A 25,571-nucleotide genomic window follows, 5' to 3' on the forward strand; every position below is an offset into this window, starting at 1 on the left:
GACATCAGCCAGATATCTGTTGGGCATGACAGTTGGATCACAATATATATGGGCCAATAAGCTGACAACTTTGGTGATTGTGAAGGGCAAAAGGGGGTCTAAAAGCTGGGAAATTTGTTGTTTCAATAGGTTGTCTGGTTCTTTAATTAAATCTGCCTCTTATTGTATGACCTGAATTTAAAGTAAATTACTTATACTTTTTCCCTTTTTAAGAAAAGTTTGATCATTATATTTTTGCATGCAGAAAGCAGTATTTCTCAGAGGTTTACTACAGTTTTTCTTTTGGCATTGAATTCTTGTGAACAGATTAATTAACCGGTGTTGGACATCTATCCAGTTCTGGCACTTAGGCTATTCAATCATGTATCCTCTTGCCAAGAAAAAATAGAATCTTTGGTATCAATGCCATCTGCTGTTGATGTTCATTTTCTTCCTATCTAGTGATAGTTTTAATTATATTTGTGAATCAATATTTGCATGCTGTTAACATATATCAAATCAATAAAAGTAAATCCACCGTTCTCCTTAGTTTTAGAAAATAGATTTGAGAAATGTCTGCTAGTTTGTCCATGAAGGACTTCTGTTAGTTCATTATATCATGCCCTATGGTAGATATATTGTTTTCTAGAATCAATGCAACATTTTTGGCCTAATTATCTTGTAACTTCATGTTATGTAATGAAATAGCAACATTTAAACTGATTTTTTATAAAGGAAACAGACGTAATTGATTTATGTGAGGGAACTACAAATGTATTCCTATATTAACTTACTGTCTAATTATAATGGCATTATATGATGTGTTGGGCCCACTTTTATTTAATTTGTTGATTGATAATTTGGCAATGGCTCTTGCAAGCAATGTATCAGTGTTTGCAGATGACTTTAAACTATGCAGCCCAATTAATTCCATTCAGCATGTGGTATCCTTGCATCAGGATTTGCATAAGATGGCAAATCTTGACAGGTAAGTGGCATGGATTAGAAAATTCATGATGGACTTTTAGATAATCAGCAAGCAATGCCGTAAGCAGATTCACAGGAGAAGAGGTCATTCTTCTCCTTTACAATGCACTGGTAAGTTTAAAACAAAGCCTGGCCAAGTTGAGAATTTTTGCAGTGGATAAGTGGACGCACTTAAAGAGGGGCATGATAACTATATATAAGTAAATAAGGGGACCATACAATGAACTCTCTGATGCTTTATTCACCAGTAGATCCTTCCAGCAGACACAAGATCATCCAATGAGATTATGGAAAAGGAGGGTTTGTCTTAATATTATAGTGAGAGCTGTGATGTTGAGGAATTTGCTTGCAGATGTGCTTGTTCTGATGGATACATTAGATCGCTTCAAATAGGGATTGTGTAGCTTTTTAGCAAGGGAGACAATATATTGTTGCTGAAATTTAACTTTTACCACAAAGATGATATTTGGAGTCGGAAGGATTTTTCCCTCTTAGGCCCCTGGATCAACTAGCAGTTAGGCAGGTTTTTATAGACTTGTCTTTTTTCCAACCTAAATGTTTTACTGTATTACATATATAGATGTATTAATATATTTACATATTGCCCTTGCCTACTGCTGTTAATTTTGTAAAGTTCCTCTGAAAAGTGTGTGAGTAGTAGAGGTAATATAAATAATATTACAAGTATTTTAGTGCCCATGGGTGCTGAACTGCTTTCTGCAATAATACCATATAGAAAATTCAAGCAAAGCTTCTGAACATATTCTGACAAATTCACACATTTAAGCTTTATTAAAAGGCACATTTATGAAAGGTCGAAATTGGAATTCATGTGAGTTTTTAAAAAAAAAATGTTCTAAATTCATTAATAAAATCTAATTTTGCATTGCTTGGACGAATTGAATCGACCCGAAAACTCAAATCGAATTCAATTCGAATTAGAAAAACTCAAATCGAATTAAAAAAACTTGAATCGAATCAAAAAAACTCAAATTGAATTAAAAAAACTCTATTTGAATTAGATAAACTTGAATCGAATTAAAAAAACTCGATTCGAGTTTTTTCTCTGACAAAATTCGAATGTCAGGAAAGCTGCAAACATCACCAAATTGATCCCTGGATATCTCCCATTGATTTATACAGCAATTCAGCAGGTTTAAGATGGCCAATAGTCGAATTCGAGTTCTTAAAGGAACAGAGTATGGTGAATCTCAAAATTCATATTAAAACTCGAATCGAGTTTGGATAATTTACCATTCGAATTTGAGAGTTTTGACCAAAAAAAAAAAAACCTTAAATAAATCTGCCCTTAAATGTGTATAAATATATGTGTGTGTGTGTATATATATAATATATATATATATATATATATATATATATATGTGTGTGTATATATATATATATATATATATATATATATATATATATATATATATATATATATATAATTGAGAGACCACTAGCTACATTAAATGGAATATATACTTTTCCTTAAATCTTTGGACAAATTTAAAATGGGGGGGGGGAGAGGTTTCAGTACAGTATATCCCAGAGATATCAAAGATTCATTTATAAAAAATAATTATGTGTGTAAAGAATGCACAAGTAATGAACAAGTAATGCCATTTTTTTTGCATTTTATAATAATTATTACTGTAAAGTGTCCTGCTAGCATTTTCTCTAGGTTCTTTTTTAATACAGCACTTTTACTTCATTTATGTAAGCGAAAGATATAGTGTCTGTTTGTCTGTGTGTGAGGGGTGGGGGACCATATAACAGAAAAAGGAGGTAGGTGTTGCAATAAAGCGTGGGCTCGAGGAGACTCTGGCTGACAGCAGTAAAGATTACTGAATCAAAACCATACGGTATTTTACTTTACCAATGCAATATAGCTGTTTGTAAAGGCATACAGGGACTGTCCAGGTATTTATATAATTTTATTTTGTTCTTGCTGTTTGTTACTGTTGTATGTTGTATATGTTAAGCAGATTCTCAATATACCATATTGTTAATAAATTTATTCTGCAAGATAATTGTTATTCTGTTAGATGCAGCTTAGTGGCTTATACTAAATGATTTCCTTTGAGCTATACTATAGAAAAAAAAAAAGAAAAATCCCAGTTGATTAATTTTCATTTGAGTTTACTAGAGAGAGCCCTTTGTGCTGCTGTAGATTCTAGAAAAACTGTCAGGAGCATTAAAGAAAAATCAAATAAAACATTAAGATTTACATAATAAAGAGCCAGTTTCAGTATTCAGACAACATGCTATAAATATCGATTTCCATTTTGTTATAAGTTCAGTGCAGTTGTTCTGTGTTTTTCCTCTTATACCTCTTTTTTTTAATAAATTCATATTTTAGTAACCTATCCTTGCTCCCACTTTGTTTTTCGTTTTTATAAGAATGGATTATAGAAATGCCTGGAATTCAAATGAGATCACATTGACAAAAAAATGCTATAATCTAAATAGTACCGTAAATAGAAATTGTATTTGCAGAGGTTGTGCTTCATTTTTAAAAATTAATAATTAGCTGAATATCTCACTGAAACCCTAAATAATTGTGTGAAATTTTTGTTATTCCCCTAAAATATTATATTTCTTTTTTATCCATTTTCAGTAGTAAAGACTTTTTTTTTTCTGGTGCTTTAGTAAAAAAACAAATTAAGCCATTTATCATTTTAATTTTGTTTATCTGTATGAAACTACATTTTGGCATTATCCTTTGAAAAAAAAAAACACTGTTATTGTCTTTTATTTTAAATGTATTATATTTTATTCAGTCTGAAATTATTTTCTGTAGCTAAGTTATTTCTTTATCTTGTGTTGACTTCTAAACCCATTGCTGTCATCTTGCTTGAATGCAGCCTGCTTATTTTCAACCCATTATGGGTAAAAGAAAATAAATATTTTTAATTAGCAAGAATAGAAATGCACATATTATACAGTTTTTAGTTTTTATGTATTGTTAAATTTGTCTACTGTTTTTTTTTGCAGTGTTTTTTTTTTTTTTAATTTATTTATTATATATATATTTAACAGGAAGCATTTTGCCTTTATCATGTCTACTTTTCTGTATTTATTGCTTTGATTTAAGTGTCCGTATGGTATGAGCAGTTGACTTGGCATACGTGGTTTAGTGTTATTAAGTCTGTAATTTATTATAGGCAGACAGTCCACACAGTGGCTAACAAATAGCTAATCACAGCCCTTATTTGGCACCCACAGAAACTTTTTTCATGCTTGTGTTGCCTCCCAACTCTTTTTACATTTGAATGTGGCTCATGGGTAAAAAGGTTGGGAACCTCTGATGTATGGGGACAAACCGAGTGCTTACCCGATCAATATCTAGCCAGAGATAATCCAGATATCAGTCAGGTTAAGAAAAAAAAGGCCAGTTTGGTCCTCATAGGGCCTTAATATGATCCAATCCAAAACACATGGTTTGGGCCCCATGGTGCCATTTCTCATATGCGAGAAAAGGTCAACAAGTTTGATGTTTGCAGTAATACTGCATAAACAGTGCTATTCCAATTGTGAAATTCATTGAATTACCTGGTTGTAAATGGCATCTTGTACACATCGAAGCATTCAGATATCTGAATGTATAACTTTGCTGGGATATGGTACACATTGTGAAAGAATGTGATCTGTATAAATTAAATTCTAGCCACTATTACAAAATTAGGGAGCGCATCATCAGCATTGGCCCACGTCATCTTTGATAAATGTGTCAAATCATTAAATCCTTTTTTGAGGAAAGTTTTCTGACTGGGTAGTGCTGATAAATGTGGAAAATAATGTCCTGCCAGGAATTTATCCGTATTCCCCCTGTTCAGTATTTGTTAAATCCCCCATTTGCCATTCAATACAATATAAAAACAAAAATGTACACTTTCAGTTTCTAGTAAAATTTTTATTTCCTCTTTTTGTCTTTTTTAGAGATTGTTGAAGCTGGTTCCAGAGCTTGCTTGGAAGTGGTAAAAGGTGTCAAGAGAAAAAAAATTGTGACAGAAAATCATCTGAAGAAAATACCAAAGTCCCCATTGAGGAATGCTGGTAAAGGGAAGCAGAAACCTGAAATAGAGGCATTTCCTTCTTCAAGTTGTGATCCTTTAGTATTTGGTGGCTGCAAAGATAAGCAGTGTTTACTTGACCAACTCCGTAAGCAAGATATCAAAGAAAGCAAAGCTGGGGAGTTGACTGTCAAGTCTTTGAAACCAGGGACATCAATGCAGGCTAAAAAGCTTTCTGTTCCACCAGACTTATGCAATGGGAGAAGAGAAGATAAAGATATGGATATCAAACAGACCTTATCAAGGCAAAATATTTCTTCCAGCTTGAACAACACAAAAAGTGCAAATATATCTTTAGAGAATATGAATAAACCCTGTTCAACTGCAAATTCTGCTTTTGATGTATTACTAAGAGCAATGGAGCCAGAACTTAGCAACTTAAATCAGTCTTGGCCACCTTGTGGTACACAAACTGAAAAACAAGGCCATAAGGTGGCACCTGAAACTACTGCTTCAAATTCATCTGTTTCTCAAAGTGAATTTAGTTCAAGATATGTCTATTATCGTCAAGGTGATCAGAGCAGCCAGATAAGCCAATCAATTAAGGGTTCTACTAATGTTCAAGACCGGTTAGGAATCGAACATGAAAAATGCAATTCTGACACAGGGCTACAAAATATGCATTCTTCTTGTTTTTCTAGCTCTCTGGAACCTACCAAACAAGTGTACCATGTAGCATTAAACCCTTCAATAGCTGACCCATCATCTTCTCTAACTCAGGTCCTTTCTCTGCAGGGGAATTCCTCTTCCCCAACTAATAGCTCAAAACTGTCTGTTAATTCCCCTTATAGTTTAGCTCAAGTAGCTTCACTTATAAGCGGAGAACAGATGTGCAATATTGTGTTAAAAGATCAAAAACTTAAAAAACAAGGCAAGTACATATGTGAATATTGTAGCAGGGCTTGTGCAAAACCAAGTGTTCTCCTAAAACACATTAGATCTCATACTGGGGAACGCCCCTACCCTTGTGTGACTTGTGGATTTTCATTTAAAACTAAAAGTAACCTTTACAAGCACAAAAAATCTCATGCACATGCAATTAAACTAGGACTTGGCCTGCGGACTGATTCTAGTGGGGCGCTACTTTCTCATGATTCAGAAAAAGCACTTTGTATTCATTCAGATGTAGATGAAAGTGGAGAAAGTGATGATGAGTATATCTCTGAAGAAAGGCAAGAGGACCAAAATGTTCCAGAAAGTCAATGTATTAAAAGGCCAGATGATTCTGAAATGGTACCACAAAAAGAAAGCAAAATACTTTCAAATAGCCAAGTGCTAGTATCAAAAAATAATTCTCTACAAGGAAACGGTGTAGAAGCAAGGCTGACTGAATTACCCAAAGTTGTTGTTTACCCAGTAAGTACTTCTCCACTAAGGGCTGATAGCCCCAGAGTTTTAGAGTCTGCCAGTGAACATTTTGTAGCACAAATTCCAGAACTGCATACACAAAAGAAGAATCCGCATGTGTTGTCAGTTTGTTCTTTAAGCGAAATGGAACAGTCATGCGATAAGAATTGTGAACTTGCTGAGATTGATGACAAACAACAAATAAATAATGCAACTTCTCATGCACAGCTGCAAAGACAGCAAGCTACAGACTATTCTCAAGAACAACCTAAATGTCTTTTAAGCCCTAGAAGCTTAGGAAGTACAGACTCTGGTTATTTTTCACGTTCAGAGAGTGTAGATCAAGCAATGAGTCCGCCAACTCCTTTCCTAAAACTTCAACCCTCATCTGAAAAAGACTTTTCTAAGAATCTGAGCTCAGTTACACAGATTAATGCCACAGTAACACCTTTGGTACAACAAATATATGTTGAAAAACCAACAATTATTACAGGTGCAATGAGACCTCCCTTGGTAACCAAAACCTTAGAGGAACGCATTTCCAAATTAATATCAGACAATGAAGCTGTAGTGGATGACAAACAACTAGATAGTGTCAAACCAAGACGAACCTCTCTTTCCAGAAGAGGCAGTATAGACTCACCAAAGTCCTACATATTTAAAGATTCCTTTCAGTTTGATTTAAAACCTGTTGGTAGGCGCACTAGCTCAAGTTCCGACATACCAAAGTCCCCATTCACCCCAACTGATAAGTCAAAGCAAGTTTTTTTTCTTTCTGTTCCCTCTCAGTTTACTTCCATGGATTGTTTACCAATAACCAGGAGTAATTCAATGCCCACAACAGGTTATTCAGAAGTTCCACCAGTTATGCCAGCTTCACATCCTCTTCGAGGAAGTCACTCATTTGATGAAAAAATAGGTTCCCTTTGTGATGATGTATTTGTATCAGGACCTTCAACTCCTCAGCAAGTTGCTCATCCTCGCACTTTGGTAAGACAGGCTGCTGTTGAAGACTCCTCTGCTACAGAACATTTTGGTCTCGGACCAGCAAGATCAATGGATGAAAATTATCCTGGAAGTAAAGTATCATCAGAGGTTTTGCTTCCAAGAAGTAAATCTTTTGTACAGGGGTCCAGTGTGGATAGAATTAAAAAAGCACATAGCAGGGGAACAATGTTTGAATGTGAAACTTGTAGAAACAGATACAGAAAATTAGAAAATTTTGAAAATCACAAAAAATTCTACTGTTCGGAATTACACGGACCAAAGAGTAAGACAGTGTGTCGGGAACCAGAGCAAAGAACTACCATGAACATTTCTCAGCCTCAAATATTTCACTATAGAGTTGCTGCTTCTACTGGGGCATTAGAACAACCTTTGCAGATAAGAAAAAGGAGAAAGATGAAAAGTGTAGGCGATGATGACGAACCTCAACAAAGTGATTCTAACACTGCTCCAGAAAATATGGAAGTTCTAAAGAATTTAAAAAGTACAAAGAATTCATCCACTATTACTATTTTGGGATCACAGTCATGCTCTGTTTCAACTGTAAGTCCTCAAATACATTTTGTGTCAAGAAATACAGATGCTAGCAGTGAAATCAAACTTTCTACATTGGAGAAAAATAAAAATATTGTTTCCCAAGAAAGAGTGGAAGTGAAATGTCAAGGAACAGGAATATCTGTTATTCAGCACACTAACTCATTGAGTAAGCCTAATTCTTTTGAAAAAATAGACTCTGTTGAAAGAAATTCACCTGTTCCATTACAGGAACCACAGAAAAGTTTACCTCTTTCCATTAATGCAGCTGTTGGCAGTCATGAAGACAAAATTGCTTGCACTCCTCAAAATTCTCCTACTAGGTCCATTGATATTCCCCGGTCTGAGGTTCATGATAGTAATCGAGGTGTTTCTACTGAAAAAACAGTATTAGTTACACAATCCCGTCTAGTACGTCAATATAATATTCAGGTTCCAGAAATTTTGGTTACTGAAGAACCAGATAAAGATCCAGAAATCCAAGCAAATGACCAGGAAACACATGAAAAATTTAGTTGGCCTCAGCGCAGTGGCAGTCTTTCTAATTTGCCAACAGAAAAACTTCCTCCAAAAAAGAAAAGAATTCGGTTAGCTGATCTAGAACACTCATCTGCTGAATCAAGCTTTGATTCTACTATTTCAAGAAGCTTGAGTCGTGAGAGCAGCTTATCTCGTGCATCAAGTTTTTCAGCTTCTTTTGACAAGGAGGAACCTTTTAAATCAGATAGTGTCACAAAAACTGACGGGATGACCAAATCATCTGAATTCCTTACAATACCAACCAGCCTAAACACTTTTGGTGTGCCAAGAGAAATGAGACGTTCTGCATCAGAGCAGATAAACTGCACACAACCATCCATGGAAGTTATTGAGTATAGAAGTAAGTCTTTTGATTGTGGAAGTATGTCTCGGTCAAGATCTATGTCACCAACTAATTCAGTAACCTCTAAATTTCAGTCAAGTATGTTAAGTAGTGCCAATGTGCCTCTGTTAGAAAGGAGGAGAGGTCCTTTAGTAAAACAAATATCTTTAAATATTGGTCAAGAGAGCCCAGTTTCTACAGTTAAACCAAAAAATCTCCAAACGGAAAAAGGCATTCTATCTCAAATGCATGCAACTGAGCCAAGCCTGAATGCAGAGCTTTTGTGTGCTCCACTTATTCAGCATTCACTGTGCTCTAGCTCACTTAATAGCTCTCACAAATTCTTACTAAATCAGGATTTCATTTCTTGTGTACAAAGTAGTACAGAAGGAGAAGAAAAAGAAAAAAATGTGCTTTCAAAGGAGAAAGCACCTTTCTATGCTCCAAAATATCAACTAAAGTTCCAAAAAACACGAGAAAGCAAACTTTCTGCATCCAAACATAGCATTAGAACTACGGCTGACAATATCTATGAAGTCCATAGTAGTGTATCTACAATATCTGATATTAAAGATGCTGTATCTAATATTTGCACACTTAAAAGTTTTGGTAAAATTCTAAACACAAAGACTGTGGTTGTGCCAGTTCATAACTATTCTAATTCTTCATATTGTGGATATTTTGAATTGCTCCCAGAGATTTTAGTGACCCAGGATCAGGGACACAAAATTACTTCTGAAGCAAATTCAGTGTCCGTGCCAAATCCTAAAGACTGCATCATAATGGCAAAATGTCCTGATGAACCCAGTGGACCTCTTACAGTTGCACGCAAAATTTGCACTTATAAAAGCAGTGTTCAGGAATCCACTCGATCAATAGTGCCAGTTTCTGGTCTTCTTACTCAACAAGAGACCTCTGCCTCTAGCAAGAGAATGCTCTCGCCAGCAAATAGTTTAGATATTGCCATGGAAAAGCACCAAAAACGTGTTAAAGATGAAAGTGGGGCAGCGTTTAATTCTAACATTCAAATTAATTTAAATATTAAAATTGGTGAGTCAGTTAAGCAAAGAAAACCAATGCTTGTGAGACAGCTTTGCACAACGGATCCAGGTGAAAGTTTAGATCAGGAACCTTCTCCTGTGCCTGATAATAACAGGAAGTTAAACAGCTGCTTGGATATACAGTTAAGTGGCTTGAATTGTGCTGGAAAATCTCATAACATATTTGATAAATCAGAAGAGGTTGTAGAAGCTGAAAAAAATAAATTGTTAGAGTCATCATGCTCTGCAGTTAGTTTGCCAGAAAATTCTACAGTAAATACTCAGACTGGTGCATTGAACTTTCTATATACTAGTCAAGAGAGGAAATCACCTCTTGCTACAAAGACAGTTCACATTCAAGGCCAAGTAAAACTAGGTGCTGCAATATCAGTAGTTAATGCAGGGGACATGCACAGACTTTCATTTCCAAGCCTCAAGACCTCAACAAGTTTTACCTGGTGTTATCTTTTAAAACGGAAGCCAATGCACCTTCCTCAGAATGACCAAAAGATTTCTGCCTATGCTTCTTGGAGCATCAGTTATAACAATCCCAATCCCATGCGTTTACCTACCAAAGTGGCACTTTCACTTCTGAATTCTAAACAGAAGTCTGAGAAATTCACCTTTACTTTAGTACAAACCTCTCATCCAAAGCACGATATTCTCGTGTATTCAAGCAAATGGAAATATAGTACAAAAAAGGTAAGATTAATAAAATGTGTGTCCATATTCTATTAACATGATTTTGATTAAAATTGCTATAAATGAATTAGAAGAAAACATTTTTAGAATAAAATATTTTACGGGATCTCTAAAAGAAATATATTATACCCCTAAATATTGCAGGTCTCTTTTAAAATATATAATATAAAGCAGACCAAACTGTTTCATCTAAATAAACTATTTGTATAAAAGTATAATTTTATAGTAGTATGTGCCACTGAATAATCCTAAATAGAATAACTGTGATTTAATAAACAAAAGGCCAGCCCCTTGCTAAACTGATTGTGTGAGCAGGCAGGCCATAAATGTAAGATATAAATGGGCAATGTTTACTAGTATGTATATGCTAGTTTGGCAAGATTCTATAATAGGTCACTAGTAAAGATATAAATTATATAAAGTATTGATTTTGAAGGTATAGTTTTGTTTTATTTGTCACTTGTGCTTTCAATTTTAAAGGAACAGTTACACCAAAAAATTAAAGGAATGACAATAAAATGTAATGTTGCCCTGCACTTCTAAAACAAGTGTGTTTGCTTCAGAAACACAACTGTAGTTTATATAAACAAGCTTCTGTGTAGCCATGGGGCAGCCATTTAAGCACAGGATACACAGTAGTTTACGGATACATTTCCGTTGCTTATCTGTTATCTGCTGTGTATTCTGTGCCTTTCTCTCCTTTTTTCAGCTTTGAATGGCTTCCCCATGGTTAAACTGTTGTGAGTATCAAACACATCCGTTTTACAAGTGCAGCACAAAAGTTCATTATATTTTGATTACTTTAAATCAGTTTCATTTTTTTGGTGTTACTAAGATTACTACAACTTTGTGCTGTAAAATTCTGCCTTTGATCTCTGAGCTGGTCTGCCATATGAGCTACTGAGTTGTCAGGTGACGACCCTTTACTCCACCTTCAGTAGCATCTTATATGCCTACAATGTTATATGTGCACTGGGCATTAGCCTGGGTTGTTTACCAGACACAAAAATAATATATATTTCTAAAAAGGTCAGTTTTTTTATTTAGTTTCATTTAAAATAATTGCAACAACCTGTGCAGCCCTCAGGCCAAAATGCATTTTTCAGTAGTTTCCTTTAAAATGAATTACAGGCTTGTTGGGATTTGCTGGGTGAAAAAAGACAGCAGAGAATTCACTTAATGTTCAGTTGTTTGCTGTTTTTGTTGGCAATGTACCCAGTGATCGCATTTCACCATGCCTCCAGGTTTGTGTTTTTAGGCAAAAAATTGCCTTTTTGAGGGAATGGTATTTATTTATATAGCACCAGAAGATCACGTCTCAAGTTGGGTGGTGCCCATTGCTAAATAGGCAAACTGAAACTAGTTATTTGATGGCTGCCAGTAATGCTGCATAGCTCTACAGTTTGGGGCTACAGGGTATAAATGAAATTGGATAGGGAGGGAGCCAGGAGGCTGATGTAATATGGCTATAAGTAAAATCACCTGGGGTTTAGTTATTTCACTGTAACAGCTTGGTTTGGGAGCACCACACATTAGGCAGTTGGGCAAGAATGGGTTGCTGTACTTGTTAGCATAGCTTTTACAATATGCTCCTTAAAGGATCAATAACACCAAAAAATGAGTGTTGTGTTTGCTTCAGAAACTACTAGTTAAAGGGATACTGTCATGGGAAAAAAATTTTTTTCAAAATGAATCAGTTAATCGTGCTGCTCCAGCAGAATTCGCCACTGAAATCCATTTCTCAAAAGAGCAAACAGGTTTTTTTATATTCAATTCCCAGCTGCCCCAAGTCATGTCACTTGTGCTCTGATAAACTTCAATCACTCTTTACTGCTGTACTGCAAGTTAGAGTGATATCACCCCTCCCTTTTCACCGCCAGCAGCCAAACAAAAGAACAATGGGAAGGTAACCAGATAACAGCTCCCTAACACAAGATAACAGCTGCCTGGTAGATCTAAGAACAAAAAAAAAACCCATGTCTCACTGAGACACATTCAGTTACATTGAGAAGGAATAACAGCAGCCTGCCAGAAAGCATTTCTCTCCAAAAGTGCAGGCACACATCACATGACTTGGGGCAGCTGGGAAATTGACAAAATGTCTAGCCCCATGTCAGATTTCAAAATTGAATATAAAAAAATCTGTTTGCTCTTTTGAGAAATGGATTTCAGTGCAGAATTCTGCTGGAATAGCACTATTAACTGATGCGTTTTGAAAAAAAACATGTTTTCCGATGACAGGATCCCTTTAATATAAAGAGGCTGTGGTGTAGCCATGGGGGAAGCCATTCAAAGCTGAAAAAGGATAAAAGGCACAGGATATACAGCAGATAACAGATAAGCTCTGTAGTATACAGTGGTATTCTTCAGAACTTATCTGTTATCTACGGTGTATCCTTTGAGTCTGAAACAAACTTTCCAGTTTTACCAGTGCAGGATAACAGTACATGATATTGGCATTCCTGAAATACACTTTTTTTGGTGTTACTGTTCCTTTAAGGTTAGGATAGAGGATAATTTAATAAACCTTTCATCTTCATTCTCACGTTATTCTATGGAGACCTTCTGATTTGTACATGTCACAGATTTGTTTTTATGGTCATATTTTTACATATTCCTTAAAAAATATGCTGGTTAGTATTTGGTTGATTTAGTGCCTTTATTATTTACCACTGACATTTTTAAGCGTAACTTCCTACTTAAAATATTAGCCTGTTAAGTGAGGAGACTATTTCTAGTAGAATATGAAACTTTGACAAGGACTTTCATTCTCATTTAAATTCTATTAAAAAGACTACATTTCTAAGTGGATGATGGGTTTTAAATATATTTGTTGGACAGTCTGACATATAGCTGTTTTGTATTTATTTCTCTCCTTTCTCTTTGTGTGTTATTAACTAGTAACTTTTGTCTTCTAATTAGTTTGTCTGATTTTTCTGTTAGTCACCTGAAAGTCAATCAAATCACCTTCAAAGTTTAGACCCAAGTACCGAACAAGATCTAGAATCCTTTCCAAATAAAAATGAGCCAAGGAGAGTAAAGATATTTGATGGCGGGCAAGTATATTATTTCATTAATACAGTTGCTATGCATTCTCAGTTAATACTATTATTTATGCTGGGGAAGATTTTTGTTAGTTAATCTGTTGGATATAGCGGTTTGTGAATGTTAGAAAATCTCCATTTGTTAAATGCCTAAAATTTATGACATGTTTATGTTTCTGATAGTTGAAAATCTATAGTGACATCCCGATCCCTGCAGATATCAGTAGAAGTTATGGTCTTGCCCAAGTTATTATGGAAGGTTCATCTTGATGCTTGTTGTTTGTCTCGATTGAGTTATTAGCTGTTCTTTAAACCTACATGATAATTAATGCTTTCACTTACTAATACTTGTCTAGATACAAATCAAATGAAGAGTATGTGTACATCCGTGGACGGGGAAGAGGGAAGTATATTTGTGAAGAATGTGGAATAAGATGTAAGAAGCCTAGCATGCTGAAAAAACATATTCGCACACACACTGATGTACGACCCTATCACTGCACCTACTGTAATTTCTCTTTTAAGACAAAAGGTACAGTATGACATCAAGTTTTAAACTTGACTCTGCTTTTTAGTATTGGCAATAAATATTTTTAAAATTATTTTAAAGGGGTTTAAAGAGGGACTATTAAAACAAAACAGGTCATATTTGCTTTTCTAGTGGAAAGTAATGTTTGTTTTCTCTCTTCTCTGAGTCAGCCTATCCCTTTAAACAGTTGACTTACGACATTGTGCCTGGACTGCAAATGAATGTAAACAAAATGATCTGGTGGACTCCTAACATAATTTGTGTATTATACTTATGTAGATTATTATATTAATAGATGTCCTATTTCCATTTCAGATAAGCAAAAAACCACCATCATTTCTGTATGTATAAAACATAAAAAAAAATGCTATCCACTTAAATATCAGGATGTATGCCAGCTTGAGGGCAAGGCAAATGGAGCGGTTGCCTTAGACCCCCTGTTTAAAGGAGAATTCAACCTGTGGGGAAAAAACCCGTACCTCCCACCCCAGGTAGACCTCCCCCCAGGCTAACTACCCCCCGGGGACATGCCCCATACTTTGTACTTACCCCTCTGCGCGGATTCTTCCAGCAGAGTTGCACACATCCATCTTCCGGCTCCTCTGTAAGCTGACTGAGGGATCAACAATTTCTGCGTAATTTCGTGCATGCGCAGTTGTGCAACTGCGCATGCTTACAGAGGAGCCGGATGATGGACGCATGGAACTCCGCTGGAAGAATCTGCGCCAAGCGGTATGTACAAAGTATGGGGAATTTCCCGGGGGGGGGGGGTAGTTAGCCTGGGTGGAGGTGGGAGGGAGGTCTACCTGGGTGGGGGCTATGGGTTTTTTTTCCCCATAAGTTGAATTCTGATTTAAGAGGACTCCATCATATGCATAGTATGAATAGTAGTCAATTACTTTCACTTCCCATTTAGCATTTCCTAGATCTCACTGCCCTACTCACATTTCCCCTTCCTCCTAACGCTCTATAATTGTGTAGGGCACTGTGAATGAACATTCTGGTGCATACACAAGATTGTGAGGTGATACACAACTTGTCTTGACAACAGTATCCACAAATTGGCTCCTGCCTGCTTGCTGTGATAATGTAATAATATGTAATTTCAAGACTGAAGGAAACATAATGTAAATAAATGTAGTGTAAGTAAATTTTATTTTGCTCAACTAGCACTAGTGACAGGTCCCCTTCAAGAAACTATGGGCAACATGAACAGGTACAACTTTATTAAAGGAGAAGGAAAGTAATTTTATACTTAGGGGTGCCAAAAGTTAGGCACCCCCAAGTGATTTTATCTACTTACCTGACACTCCAGGCTGGTGCTCCTATCAGCAGAAAACGTCACTGGCCCAGGTTTTTTCAGCGAGCACCACGGTGTGATCTTCTTCCTGCTTCTTTGCTCTTTCAATTTCCTGGGGCAGATGCGTGCGCTGTAGAATGAAATACCTGGCGTTTAAAGTGTGGCTTTCCACTCTACTGTGCATATGCATCCGCAAGCTGAAAGAAGAAACAGGAAGAGGAGACATGATAGGAACTGTGGTAGAGGGAGAAATACTAAGGGTAGAAAGACTCTGTCCTCACTGTGAAGAACCACCCACACAAGCTGCTTCAATCTTTTCCTCTAGTCTGAAGGGATGGTCTCTGGTATGGTGATCCTCTTTATGGGTAAAAAGTCTCCTGCTATTTGTCTATAATGTTCTCTACTGTAAAGTGTACAGTTGTGTAAATTGTGTCCCCTCACAAGCCTCTTTTCCAAAGAAAACAACTCAAACCTTGACAGTCTACCCTCATAATTTATCCATTCCTTTAACAAGTTTAGTTGCACTTCTCTGCAATGGAAGAGTTAAATTACTCTCTCCAGCTCATTTATATCCCTCTTAAGGACACTGCATACTCCAGTTGAGGCCTTACCAGGGACCTATAAAGAGGCATAATTATGTTTTCATCCCTTGAGTAAATGCCCTTTTTTACGCAAGACAGAACTTTATTTGCTTTAGTAGCCACAGAATGACACTGCCCAGAATTATACAACTTGTTATCTACAAAACCCCTGGATCCTTCTTCGTTAAGGAAACTCCCAACACACTGCCATTGTATAACTTGCATTTATATAATTTTTGCCAATGTGCATAACCTTGCATTTATCAACATTGAACCTCATTTTCCAGTTTGTGTAGGGGGATGGGGTGTGAACTGGTCACAAATCTCTACAAATCCCCACTGCCCACTTTTAAGTCTGTGACTAGCCCAACCTAGTGAGTGTCCTTTATATATCCATGTCCAACACACCCCCTCTCTGACATCACTGAAGTAGGTGTGGCAGGGCTGGCATGAGTACACAAAAGAGCAAATGGCAAGAAAACAGAAGAGGAATACATTCATACCAATGTCTTGAATGGGGAGGGACAAAGGGAAAATTCAGCTCATAACCTGCAAAAAACACAGGTCCAGTGGGTTTTCGGGTGGTGTACACTCTCTACAAGAAATACATAGAGGTTTATTTCTTAAAGGTCAGATTTTAATGGTTTAGGTTTTTTGAAACCACTACTAAACTCACAAACTCTAAAACCACGATTATCATTGAATTTATTAAAAAGTCAGAATATTAAAATTGTGAATGAAAGTAAGTACTGAGCCATCTGCTAAAAAATAGGAATACCTCAAAAAACCCAAAGAATTCAAGTTTTTCGGACAATTCTTAGTGAAAAAAAATCTGAAAGATTAGATCAGCGCACCTACCATTGATTTCTATAACACCTTGACAGCTTTTACAAATTTCAGAGCTTTTTATAAATATAGGAAAACCTTAATTTATTTGAGATGTGTGGAAAAATCTAAATTCCATTGTTAGTAAAAGGGTCCCATGGTGTAATATTGCATGTAAGAGCATTAATAAATTGAGAAGAGGATTGAAATCAAATATGAACTCACCAGATCTTGATGCGAATCCATAGAATTCCTTTTTTAATGCTAAAAAAACAAAGCCTTAAAATATGCTCATGGTTTTTGTACAATGATGATAGACTGCAGAGTGCAGGTACAACTTCATATTAATTTGGTTTCCTTTTTTGTTGCTTAATTAACTTTGTCCCTGCTAGTACAGATAAGAAATACAGATATGAGGAACAGGTCATTAATGTTTGATTTAGAAAGTGATGGTAACACAGAATAGCACAAATTAAGAAAAATTAAAGAAAAAGCAATTCAATTCATTCAAGTACAGGCATGGGACCTGTTATCCACAATGCTCAGGACCTTGGGTTTTCTGGATAATGGATCTTTTCGTAATTTGGATCTTCATACCATACCATAACTAGAAAATTATATAAACATTAAATAAACCCAATAGGCTAGTTTTGCTTGTTATAAGGATTAACTATATCTTACCTTGGATCAAGTATGAGGTGCTATTTTATTATTACAGAGAAAATCTTGATTAATTGGATAAAATGAAATCTATGGGAGACGGCCTTTCCATAATTTGGAGCTTTCTGGATAACGGATCCGATACCTGTAATACCTAAACACATGTAGAAAGGAATATAGGGTTATGGTAATGATTACATCTGCAACTTTTCCTGGATTTAGTAACTTCATCCAGGGTCATTAGGTTGACCATTACTGGTAGTGACATTGAAAAGTGTTCAATCTGAGTAAAAGGTTTTTCTAATACCCACACTTTTTTGTTTTAGGCAATCTTACAAAGCATATGAAGTCTAAGGCCCACAGCAAAAAGTGTTTGGATATGGGTGGTCCAGTAGATGATCAAGATACAGATGACTCAGGTATGAAAATGTAATAATCATGTAATGGGCAGAACTAAGGGCCCTTGTCAATACTTACAGAACTGCAAGTGCAAATATTTAATCTCCTTTATTCTTTACTAGAAAGTGTAATGGTTTGAAGTTCTCCAGACCTGGGTGATGTTAGTGTAGGTTTTAACAAGTCACAGGCCACTTTGCTTTTGGCATGGAGCATGCAAAGTTTCACAGGTCTCATAGGAGTGGGGCAATTTTGTCATGAGGCAAGAAGAGAACCACAGTCTGCACATTACTAGGGGCATCAAATTGCCTCCTTTTGAGACTTCAAAAGCTTGATTTCGGGGTTTTTTTCCATGTGGCCCAAATCATATGCCCCTCCCCTCAAATTGCTGCAGAGAGGTAAGCAGTGGCATGGGGATTAGGAGGTAGAAGCAGTGCCAGACAGCAGCATTGGAGGCTTGCACATCAATGTTAACTTTTTAAAGACACATCTTTATGAAATCAAACCACCTTAAGATTATGCTTGGGGTCAGACAAATATGCATAGGGTCAGACATGTTTTATTAAAGGGATTCTGTTATAATTTTTATGATGTAGTTTTATTTTTAAATTACACTTTTTACACTTCATATAATTCACTCTACCATATACAATTTTATTCCTGAACCAACAAGTGTATTTTTTTAGTTGTAATAATGATGTGTAGGCAGCCATCTCAGGTCATTTTGCCTGGTCATGTGCTTTTAGAAAGAGGCAGCACTTCATGATGGAACAGCTTTCAGACAGGTTATTGTTTCTCTGTCTCAATGTAACTGAAGTAGTTGCAGTGGGACTTGGATTTTACTATTGAGTGCTGTTCTATGAGGGAGCAGTTATCTTGTGTCAGAAATCTTTTATTTGGTTACCTTCCCATTGTTCTGTTGTTAGACTGCTGGGGGGAAAGGGAGCGGGGAGTATATAACTCCAAGTTGCAGTAAAGAGTGACTGAAGTTTATCACAGCAAAAGTCATATGACCTAGGAAATTAACAATATGTCTAGCCCCATGTCAGATTTCAAAATTAAATATAAATACATCTGTTTGTTCTTTTGAAAAACTGATTTCAGTGCAGAAGTCTGAAGCTCAGAAGATATTATACCATAATGGCAGCTCTAAGGGGAGTATTTTATTAAGGGGAACTGTACAGTTATATAATACATATATGAAGAAGTTTGGTTTCATTCTCCTTTAAAGGCCCATAATACTAGTAACAAATGCATTTGAACTGCATATTACAAAATTTTGCATCGTTTCTTAAATTAAATACCTGTACATTCCTTTAGTTCAGTTTTTGGGGCAGGTAATAAATATCTTGTATCTTGGGTTCCGTTCAACATGGCCAACTTTGTTTAGACATAAAACATTATTTTATAATTAGTTTGGAGACCTATTTCTAGGTCTAAACAAGCCTTCCTTTTTTATTTGGAGTAAATATTTACATATAATACACAAAAGCTATGAATATCTTGTAAATTATATCCTTATAAACGGTGAGTTCTGATGTCATTTCTGTCACATGACTCACTGAAACTTTTGTATTATAATAAATAAAGTACCCCCAGTTGTAAAATATGAGGATATTAGAAGGTACCTCGGAGTTCCATGACCTGTATAAAAACACTTGGCCTTCGGCCTCGTGTTTTTATATGGTCATGAAACTTCTTATCCTTATATTTTACAAGAGGGGGTACTTTATTCATTATATAATACATAACAGCTATCCTATGATGTCATTAGTTAGAAATTGGTGCACAGTGATGTAATTTCACATGATAAAGTACCTACTGTTGTAAAAGAGGATATTAGAAGTCACCTTGGAGTTCCATGATATGAATGAAAGGACACAGTCATCAGCCTTGTGCCTTTATATGATCATGGAATAACTCCACAATTTATAAAATCATTGCAAGAGGTGCTATTGATACATTTCTTTGATGGTGGATATTTTCTATTTCAAAAAGCAGTGATAGAACTTGTACTATTTTGCTTAGGGGATTTCCGTAAGCTTACTTAAGAACAGTACTTTTTTTGTAGCATGTGACAATGGTGTCGGCAACCACATGAGGAAATAAGACTTAAAAAACTTTTGGGAGTTTATTTTACTGTTAGCAGCATTCAAGCTTAGATTTCTAGTGTTGCATGAAAACCTACATCAATTAATTATATAAACCTGCAATGTCAGGCACATGTCCCACATCAGTGTTTGGTTTACTTTGTTTCCTCATGCTGAACTTTGTTATAAACATTTCATTACGTAGCTGAGATAATTACATGAACAATTCTTAAAGTTTTCATTTGCTTTATTTTTCTATCTATAAATGTTTTATGCATTCATTTAAGCCTTGGTCAGCCTTCCTCCGATATCACAAGTGTGGAGCATTTCCTCATTGTAGTCAATTAAGTTATTTTGGATGTGCAAGTGGGGCCTAAGGAGCATGGGTTTTTGCTTCTTTACGACCATTTCTGAATGAGTCATGTAATGTATTTGTACCTTGAAAGCTTTCTTGCTTTTGAAATCATTTTTTGATGCATTTTCCTTAGGTTCACCAGTTATGGGACTTTGCCAATATTTGCAAGCTGTATACTGTAAATGTATCATTTACCATGACTGAATACCCCTGGAGGAATAATTTGCACATTCTATTAGATCAATTCATGCATTGACCCATAGACAAAGTAAATGATTATGTTATACCTTCAGGTATTCATTTCAGCAGACGGCCTTTTAATCATATATAGTACATAGATGTATATTTTTATGACAAGTTTGGCAGGAGAATCAAAGCAGCCCAACTGAAACAATGCAGGACTAGAGAGTGTTTGTACCTTCCTAGATACATATGTGCTCTGAAATGTGGTTTATAGTCACAGATCTATCAGTAAATATCTAATATCAATACTCTTGCTACATTACTTCCAGTTGACAGTGTTTATGTAACTTTCACACAATACAGCTCTTGCCTTAAACCACATTGTCTAACCTATATAGCTTGCTTTCATCTGACCCTTGTGGTCACATCGAGAGATCCATATAGTGTATCCAGGCCTGGATTTGTGGAAAGGCCACCTAGGCCCGGGCCTAGGGCGGCAGGACTTTAGGGGGGCGGCATGCTGCCCAACCACACCCACATTGGTTCGAAAGCACAGGGGATGTGCTGGATATACAATCATTTTTTAAATTTCCTGTGCGCCAATCCCCATTGCTCCAGTCCAGATGATGTAAATTTGCACAAATAAAGGGGTGGGGACAGGGGCGACGAACGGCAGTGAGCCTAGGGTCACCTGCCATGTAAATCCGGCCCTGAGTGTATCTGCTTAACAACCCTACTGTAGAAAAGTTATCTGCATACAAGAATATCAAGTTATATGTCTACCCCTGTTAGTTATGCTCAACATATCTACAGTAAAGCAGTGTATCTGCAATGGGTGGCTCACCATGGACTCCTCAACAATTCATTTTCCCAAAGGAATAGTAGTGTGAGTGAGTGGAAATTTTTGCAAATCAAATTTCTGCTGGCTGGTACACTTGAGTGTGTGCATTGATCCTGCTAATGTCTGCTACCTAATTAATGTCTGCTAGCTGATTTTGCTCCCCCTGATCCTTGTATTTATTTATTTATTTATGTGAAAGGAATCACAAGACTCTTTTTCATTAAAGGGACAGTATACCCCTTGAGTTTCTACAGGTCATACGTTATGCCAATTTTTTTAATCAGAAAAACAATCTACGGTTTATGTTCCATTGTGCAGTGGAGCTATAAGTGCACAGGGAATGTAAATCTCTTCCTCGCATGAACCAAACATGGAGTGGCTTCAGGATCCTTGTTTGCCCTGTCCAGCACAAGGAATAACAAAAAAACATTCATCATGATTTGATTTATCATTAATAACCAGTAGTCATGATTAAAAGAAAACAATGCTTTTTTTTTTTTTTTTAAAGAAAAAAAGCCCTAGCCAGGTAAACAAATTTAGAGATTTAATTCACTGGATGGGTGCCTAACATTTTGAGTGAATTAAACTTTGTTTGTTTGTTAGTATTTTTATGTTTCTTCTCTTGTAACAAGCCCATTCTGACAAATTGACTCACACATTTTGATAAATGTTTCAATCTGTTAAACTTTTACAACTGCTAGGATTTTTTTAGGATTCAATATTTCATTAACTGGCCCCTTTGTCTGTTTTTCTCTCTCCCTGTGCTAACACCTGGTAAATTTCATGGCAGTATCTGCCCACTGCTGGCTGCAATGTGTATGACAGTCTGAGCAGTTTTCACTCAGTAGAAGGCAAGCTGTTTGAAAGAAAGGCAGATGCATTGAACTGAACTGCACCATTGCTGCCGCAGTAGTATTGCAAGTATCCATTGCTTAGTTAAACAATTGCATTTTTTGTTGTTTTATAGCCAACTTATTGCAATCTCTTGGCTGCATTACTGACAATATTTTTTATTTTCTTTGAATATCACTTGGCAAGTACTGTAGATGACACTCACCGCTGGATCTAACCAGCAAAATGAAATATAATCGAATTGCTTCTAACTGCATTACACAGCCATATTACTATGGCAAAGGGAGAAACATTCTGGTATCTAGAAAACATCTAGAGACATCCATGTTTCTAAAATAACTCTACACAAATTTACTATATCTGGAGGGATGCAGGATGTCCATCCCCAATGTGTATAAATTCAGAGACTATAATTGATATATAATATTATACCGTGTATCATTTTTACTTTTATATTGTTTCTACAAGAAATAGTCCATAATTTACTTTTTTGGTGGACATTCTGTGATTTTATACATTGATGGTGAGCAAGCTTACCTACCTTTATGTTTATAAGTAAGCATGCAGGAAACTATAAAGGGCTGGTGGGAAATATCTTTGACTCTAGGCTTCTCATTAATTGGGTAAGCATACATTTTCTGTGTGTGTATTTGCTTTTGTTTCTAGAATCATCCCCATGGCTATTCTGCTGGACATCTCCCAATCCCGTTAATGCTTATGTCACCAAAATACAGGACTGCAATGTAAGGAATGTTAATATGTGAATTAAACTGTCAGCCCAGGCGATCCATTTAGCCTGACAAAATGCAACTGGGAATATCAAATTTCTTGGTCTGTGTCTTACCCTCACCTATATAGTGACTGTAATTGCTAACTGGTGGATGGACCACTTCCCAATTTAAAAAGGGGAATTTACCACAAAAAGGGGTGGGGGGGGCAAAATACTAATTATTACCTACTGATTCCTTTAGAGAAAAACTAACTGGATATTTAGGAATTCTCTAGTTGTTTGTGATCTCTAATTACTAGGCTGTTTATGCAAATCATTATATGATTCAGTGCTATCATATAATTACCATTGCAGAGAAAGGCTGCCCCTATTCAGCCAATAAATAATTCCACATAGGTTTCAAATCATTCACTACTATTGAGTCTTTTTAAACAGGGACAAAATTGTAGTTTATCATAACTTTCCTAAAAGTAGTGGCAGTAGTATGCAAAAGTGTTTTTTGGGGTCTAATAAATTAACATATGCAGTTAAGTGAGTATTTGAGATATAAAGGACAAGGAAAACCATTTTCACTAAGGGGAGCCAGAAGCTTTGGTGGCTAGAACCTTTTAATTCTCATTATGGAAGGTCCTAGTTTTTTAATTATTTCACAGTGGGCTGAAAAAGTATTGTACTGTAAGGCTACAATTGGATTGTTTTTGATTTTATTGTTTTTTGATATTTTTTATCAATTCAGGCCCTCTCCTATTCTTCTTCCAGTCTGAAACAGCTGCTTAGTTGCTAGGATAAACTTCAAACTGCAGAGCTGATGAACAAAAAGCTAAATAATTTAAAATCCGTAAAAAATGAAGACCATTGCCAAATTGTCTCAGAATAGGACAACAGGGTACCTACAAGTTAATTTAAAGGTGGACAACCCCTTTAATGTCTTAAATATATTTATATGGTTAAATGCAGAGAAATTAAACAAAGACATGTCTTAGTTTGAATTTCTTTGTTTATTAAAATCCGTGGAGTAACTTTTTGTTGCTTTGCACACGCACACACATATATGTATATCCTTATATACAGTGTGTATATATATATATATATATATATATATATATATATATATATATATATATATATATATATATATATATATATTTATATATATATATATATATATATATATATATATTACTCCACAGATTTAAATAAACTCATATATATATATATATATATATATATATATATATATATATATATATATATATATATATATATACACACATATATATATATACACACAGGTATAGGATTTGCTGTCTGCCATAGACTCCATTTTATCCAAATAATCCAAATTTTTAAAAATTATTTCCTTTTTCTCTGTAATAATAAAACAGTAGCTTGTACTTGATCCCAACTAAGATATAATTAATCCTTATTGGAAGCAAAACCAGCCTATTGGGTTTATTTAATGTTTAAATGAATTTCAAGTAGACTTAAGACATGAAGACCCAAATTACGGAAAGATCCACTATCCGGAACACCCCAGGTCCCGAGCATTCTGGATAACAGGTCACACACCTATATATATATATATATATATATATATATATATATATATATATATATATATATATATATATATATATATATATATATATATATATATATAGGGTTTAATTAATGTTTGTTATATTATACTAAACATACAGTATAGAGATTCCAATTACAGAAATATCCATTATCTGAAAAGCCCGAAGTACTTGTATATATTAGTATACAGCATAAAGGCAGCAACTTTATAAAGAAGTTGACGTATCTCATTCCCATTCACCATCTATCCCAGCAGGTGTCAGCATTTGCTAGAGTGAGGAATGAATTCACAAAAAAAGACAACATTTAAAAACAACAACCCCAACTGCAGTACCTGCAAAATATTCAGTGCTTCATTTTTCAGTGGCGCAAAAGGGCAATTTTTATATGTGTGCCATCAATTAATTAAGAAATATGAGCTCCTTGTCATTCTGCAGTGATTTTATATTAGGCACTTCATTATTAACTTAGGGCCCACAGATGTTGCTGGGCTACATCTATGCATTTAGCCTTGATTATAGGCTGAAGAGTTCTTGTACCTATAGTCCAAAAACATCTGGGTAGTGATGGACGAATTTGTCCCATTTTGCTTCGCCGCAAATTTGGCAATTTTGACGCCGGCGACAATGTTGATGCCGGCGGCCATCAAAGTCAAGGGGCATCCGTTAATTGTCGCCAGTGTCCAAATTGTTGCCGGCGGCAATTCCGAAACGCAGGCAATTTTTTGCGGCGAACCGCGGAAATTCGCGCCTGCCGAATAAATTCGTATTGGATGTATTGGAGCTCACTCTATTAAAATCACCAGACATCATGTCTCTCTACATGCAGAATTTGTGCAAAAGGCAATTATTTTGTTAGATTTTGTTTGTACTGGAATCAGTTTTTTGAGTGAGCTCTAATACATCTGTTAGGAAAGGGAGCCCCCCTATAACGTATATTGGATCATTCATCTAACACCCAACTGCTGCATGAAGACAGAATGAAGAGAAATAGATGGTGAAAATAAACGTAATTATTTCAGAAACGATACAGAATATTTAATCGATTGTATTTAGAAAGTTTCTTACTTTAG

General features: G+C 35.7%; 1 protein-coding gene across 2 annotated transcripts in view; it reads left to right on the forward strand.

The window, feature by feature from the left end:
• The window catches only part of hivep1.S (HIVEP zinc finger 1 S homeolog), a 136,912-nt gene that overhangs the window by 98,543 nt on the left and 12,798 nt on the right, over positions 1 to 25,571 (forward strand). For both annotated transcript variants that reach the window (XM_041567219.1, NM_001095541.1), the window contains 4 exon segments: positions 4,909 to 10,532; positions 13,476 to 13,588; positions 13,933 to 14,108; positions 17,798 to 17,890. In XM_041567219.1, coding sequence (XP_041423153.1) covers positions 4,909 to 10,532; positions 13,476 to 13,588; positions 13,933 to 14,108; positions 17,798 to 17,890 — 6,006 coding nt within the window.

This window comes from Xenopus laevis, chromosome 6S (genome assembly GCF_017654675.1).
Source record: "Xenopus laevis strain J_2021 chromosome 6S, Xenopus_laevis_v10.1, whole genome shotgun sequence".
Lineage (NCBI taxonomy): Eukaryota > Metazoa > Chordata > Amphibia > Anura > Pipidae > Xenopus > Xenopus laevis.